The sequence below is a fragment of the Stegostoma tigrinum genome, chromosome 45 (genome assembly GCF_030684315.1).
Source record: "Stegostoma tigrinum isolate sSteTig4 chromosome 45, sSteTig4.hap1, whole genome shotgun sequence".
In the NCBI taxonomy this organism is placed as follows: domain Eukaryota; kingdom Metazoa; phylum Chordata; class Chondrichthyes; order Orectolobiformes; family Stegostomatidae; genus Stegostoma; species Stegostoma tigrinum.
Window position 1 is genome coordinate 11,667,494 of NC_081398.1, and position 5,482 is coordinate 11,672,975.

The window sequence follows — 5,482 nt, forward strand, 5'->3', positions numbered from 1 at the left end:
TACAGGTTACTCGTACTTGTGGAGGAGTAGATTAGGAAATTAAAATTTGAAATAACATGAGAGCAGGTTAATAGACATGAAATATACAGTTCAGAAGGAGTATTGCCAGGAAAAGTGAGAATATGTGGAATTCATGGTGAGAAGAGATTTGTTGTGTTATATAAATTGAGTTTGGAGAGTCTGGTGAAAATTAATGAAGTGCTGGTGTGAGTAACAGAGAAATTCTTGATTCAGGAAATACAGTTGCTCCTTGGCAATGATGTAGCCGGACCACAGGCGGGAATGATGCCTATGTGGTTGAAAGGCCAGTGGAAAATCAGGAAACTGAAGTATTACGGGAAGTATATGCAGGGATTTTTTTTTTCCTGAGCGTGTGGTAACAAGGCCACAAGTTGAAACAGGAGGATTATTATTGCAGAGGTAAAGATTTTGTGTGTGCATGCATGTGTCCGTGTCTATGTATGCACATGTACGTGTGTGTGCGTGTGTATATATGTGTGTGTGTGTGTATTTATGTGTGTGTGTGTGTGCGTACAAGTAAGATTTTGTGACAGCAGAGGTGTCTGAAGCTGTGTGTGCCCATTCAGGTCCCTGTTTATTATGGTCTCTTGTACTTGCGTTGTTTTTAATGTTTCCAGTGACACTGTGAGCGTGTCTTTCCTGGACAAGACAAATGTTTCTTGGCCACCCTTGTTAACTGGAAATCATACCCTTTTAGCTTGTTTAACCATTTCAGAGCATAGTTAAGACTAACTTATTACTGTGAGTATGAAGCCACATGCATGCCAAACCGAATAACCACAACAGGTTTCCATTGTAAGAGGTATCAATGAGACAAATTTTCCATGAGGAAAGGTAAGGTGCTTTGGAGGCTGCAGATTTGAAACAAAGAATGGAGAAACTCAATGGGTCTAGTAACATGTGTGGAGAGAGAGAAAAACAGAGTGAATGTTTCAAGTTTAGTATATAGCACCTTTATTGCCCATTCACTTCAGTGAGCTGCTGCATCCCCATTCAGTGTTTAGTTTTCCCTTTATTCATTAATTACAGGAAGGTGGGCATCACTGGCCGGGCCAGCATTTATTTCCAATCCCTCATTGCCCAGAGGGCGTTTAAGAGTCTACCACATTGCTATGGGCCTGGAGTCACATGTAGGTCAGATGAGATAAGGATGGCAGTTCCTTCCCTAACAGACGTTAATGAACCAAACAATGCCATCTTTAGAATCTTGATTCCAGATTTTTTAAAATATTGAATTCAAACTCCAACATTTGCCTTGGCAGGATTTGAACTCACTTCCCCAGGTCATTACCTATCTATCTGAGTCTCTGGTTTAAGGTCCAGCAATAATACCATGATGCCATGCACTCCTTGTGCCTCCAGTATAGGCAAGGTTAGAGTTTGCAAATCAGAACACAGCACAGGACAATGTCAGGGAGTTTATTTTTATTTTCTTTTTGTTGTTGTTGTTGTTATGGTTGAATGTTTAAAATGATGCTCTGAATGAGATTTTGTTCAGAAATACAAGCTTTCTTAAGTCAGAAATATTTCAACTTGGACTCATTGCAAAATGTGATCCCTTCATAGCACCACCTGGATTATACAAGGATGAGGGTTAATACATGAAATGTTTATAGATGTTATTTTTTAAAAAAAATCTTTGATATGAAATAGATGGAAAATTGAATGCCATCCTTTAACTCCTGTCTGAATTTACTCTGGGTCCCTGTGTAAATAAATGGGTTTATACAGGAACTTAAGATCTGAAGCATATACCCACTTTCTTCCAGGATGAAATTGGATTCATTGTAATTGGAACCTGAAAAATAACTTACATTTTTAATTTGGACGTAGAGAAGTGTTACGAGAAATAGCAGCCATAACATGATGAAACTTCCTGAGATACAGAAGAGCAGAATGATGGACTTTCTCCGATTGTTCACCTCCGTGTCTTTCAGATTTTCTGCCTGTTTTCCAACACAGAGTCTTTTACGAATTTTAATGGCCTTTAGAATTTGTCTGACAGTCACAGCATTGAGCAGTAAGATCAAAACGAATGGGAGACTAGGGGTTGAAATGCAATGAATCCAATCATAAGCAGCCCATGAAGGTGAAGTGTAAAATATTGATTTAATTTTGCAATGCCATGGAATATTATCGATCGTATATAATGGTTCATATACGAAATACTCGAATGTATTTTTGAAACAGCTCATGCCACAAACTGCCCCTATAACCACAGCTGCTACTTTCTCTGTGCAATATCTTGTCTTCATTTTTGGACAAGAAATGGCCACAAACCGATCAACAGTGAAAATGACAGTTGCCCAGATAGAACAATCCCTGCTTGCAGCCAATAGAGCAAAATTGACGCTACAGATTGGGGTAATATACATGAAACTCAACGGGAAATATATTCCAACAATACGGTTCAATATTGCAGCCGTAATAATGACTAATAGGTCTGTCGATGCCATGGATACGAGGTAGTAGGTGATGCATTTGGAGAGACCGCACCTTCCTCTGGATAGGATCACAATCACTGCCAAGTTAGCTGCAATATGAAAAAAGAATGTACAATCCAGTTAATGATGTAAATGGAATAGTGAGTAGACAGTGTGAGTAGAATGATATGGCTTGACTCCTGAAATAATGTTTTTCAAAATTTTGTGTGAACTTTTCAGATCTGGCATTTGATGCTGGAACCAAATCTGCATTGTATCAACAGTTTCTTTTTAATTTAAAATCATCAACTCGACAAACACAGGATAGAGGATAGATATCTAAATGGTAAAGAAATAATGTTACATTATTCATATTCAATGTGAAGATTGTGGATAAGAAAGGAAATGCATTACAGGATTTAGATACAAAATAACATTGCTAAATGAGCATTATTTTATAAGCTGAAATGTGGTGACCACCATTTAAAATCAATTGTAGCATATTCATTTTCACTCATTAAATTGTGACATTATTATCGACATTATTCAATCTGATGAACTAAAGACTAACACACTGTGGGTATGATTATGGTTTTCTGAATTTGCTTTGGCAATGTTGATGAAGTCTCAGGAGAAATTTACCATAGTCCTCCTGATTCCCAGCTCAAAGTATCAGTTATATAAACTTGCAAACAGATTATGAGATCTTGTTCGGGTTGGTTAGCTCTTTTCACTGGGTGGCTGAGCTGTGATGCAGTTTAGTGCTAATAATGTGGTTTCAGTTCCTGCACCGGCTGAGTTTACCATGAAGTTCTCTCCTTCTCAGCCTCTCTCTTTGCCAGAGAGATTGTGACCATCAAGTTAAACCAGCACCAATCATTTCTTTCAAAAGAAACAGCAATCTCATGGTTGAGGTTAACATGGACAATTACACTTTTACCTCATCCAGATACAGACATGTGAGCAGCACTGTCAATGGAGCTGCACAGGAGAATCAGCATAAGATATTTGCTCACTTGATAATGTAAGTTGAATTACAACTTTTGAAAACATATAGGAAGAATATCACTTCATGATAACTCATCACAACATGTCGCAAGGCCCTTTTGTCTTAGATTTCCGACTCCCAAAGCCCTCTGTGGGTTCACAGTAAAGTTTACTTTATAAAATTTCCACATGCATTTGAGCAACTTACATTTTACCCTATATTTCCTATTCATTCACAGAAAGTAGTTATTATCACAGGCTGGGCCAGCATGTACTGCGTCTCCATAGTTTTCCAGAGAATTGTCCTTGAGAGTTTTCCTTCTGCATCTCTGATATGCCTCACCCCTCAGCAGACTGGATGACAACTGTTGGGAGTTGTGTGAGGTCAGCCTTTCTCCTTTAGTGACTTTACCTTTTAATACACTATCTGAACCCAAAATTCCCAAATCACCACTTTTCTTTTTCCCGACAAGTTGATCTTCACTGTATTTGAGAACTTGCCCATCTCGCTGCTCTTATTGACCAGACCAGTACCCTCCAAAATATTTTAAGACGGTAGGCTAGAACTGTGGCATTTACTGATTTTAAATGTAGATGTGAAGTGCATGTTCCAGATGTGATGTGACAGGTTAAACAACTTGAAATGAAGCAAGGCATAATTTATTTAAGTGTTGCAGGTGAAATAAACATGTAAGAGTGAAGAATAATTTAACTTTTAGAAAACTTTGACCACGAAATAGGTACAATGCCCATCACTATTTAACTGTTGCAATGTATTTAATTCACTTAAACGTGTCTTTTGTAAAAAGGAAAATTCTGACATTGGTTATCTCATGCCGTTCATCAATCCAGGATGCAGAAAACATCAAAAAAAAAAGTTTCAGAGAGATTAGCAGCAAAGGGGCATTCGCTGAAGACTACAACTGTCTTTCTATCATTTATTCTGCTGCTTAAAGCACCAAAACAACTAGAAAGCTGACCTAAAGCTTGCCACGTTAGCTTCCATTGTTCCAACCTCTTGAGCTTTTTTACTGAAACTGTCTTCATTTGCTAGTTTGTTATCTTGCTGTACAACATCTCTTCAAATAAAAGGACAACATAACTTCTTAAAGTGAAAATATTTTGTCACAACATTACAGGTGCACATGTGCAAATGTTCTCTTGTCGCTGTTGGCTACCATTCACTCAGATTGGTGCCTCTAAACTTGGAACAACATCTGCAGACACACTATTAAGAATGATAAAAGAAAGAACTGAAGGGAAAACTTGACACATTATATTAAAAAAATGCAAATCCGAATAGGAGATATATGATTCATTGGTAGAAATGCCACATTAGATGATATGTTAAAGTGAACACTGTTAAAGGGCCTGACTTATTCCGCATGAGTCAATAAAATCTTCAGTTAAAACAGAACTAATATTATTGCCAAAACAATGATACAGTCGAAAGGTAGAATTGTAGCTAAAGAAATATATCAATCTGTTCAAAGCAAGTAGCTTTCCAGGCAAGACGCAATAATGCTGAAAGTGAAAAAAAAAATACACAAAACAGATTCAAGATCTCAGGAATTTTGTTTTGAGGTAACTAAAATCAAAATGACTTTCAAAAACAAACAACAAATTCCAGTACCGTACCTGGGACCCCGATAGCTGCAAGAATGGGATAATAAACTGCAAAGAGCAGACCTTTTGGTGCACCATGCATGTTGGTAAGATACACTACTCCCTATTAAGTGTGTGAGACATTTATAGCTGATGTGAGCCTCCCAGGAGCATTTAGGTGTTTTGAATTTGGAAATTAATTGCAAAATTGTAACAATAGAAAAGAAGCTGTTTTGAAATGCCTGTTGGTTGATGTCAGAAGCACCAAAGGTGAAACGCAAAACACACCTGTCTGATCCCAATCTCATTTCCTCAGGAAAAGAATTTAGGAAAAATAGAATGGAGACATTGCTTACAGCAAACACAGAAAATGATGGAGAAACTCAGCAGGTCTGACAACATCTGAACAGAGTGTTAATGTTTTGAATTTGAAAGGGCACATTTTC

The 5,482-nt window shown here is 37.6% G+C and overlaps 1 protein-coding gene across 1 annotated transcript; it reads right to left on the bottom strand.

The window, feature by feature from the left end:
- Positions 1 to 1,596: 1,596 nt before the first annotated feature.
- LOC125448674 (probable G-protein coupled receptor 139) lies at positions 1,597 to 5,139 on the bottom strand. Its single transcript, XM_048524102.1, has 2 exons — positions 5,070 to 5,139; positions 1,597 to 2,554 (listed from the first exon to the last, which is right to left on the bottom strand). Exons 1-2 carry the CDS (start codon positions 5,137 to 5,139, stop codon positions 1,641 to 1,643), a joined length of 984 nt encoding a protein of 327 aa, XP_048380059.1. The 3' UTR covers positions 1,597 to 1,640.
- Between the last annotated feature and the right edge of the window lie 343 nt (positions 5,140 to 5,482).

What these genes read in the sequence shown, in the direction of transcription:
- LOC125448674 (XM_048524102.1), bottom strand. Translation starts at nt 5,139, where the DNA reads ATGCATGGTGCACCAAAAGGTCTGCTCTTTGCAGTTTATTATCCCATT. An exon ending in TGCAGCTATCGGGGTCCCAG is followed by an intron (nt 2,555 to 5,069) that starts GTACGGTACTGG and finishes TTCATATTGCAG; the next exon opens with CTAACTTGGCAGTGATTGTG.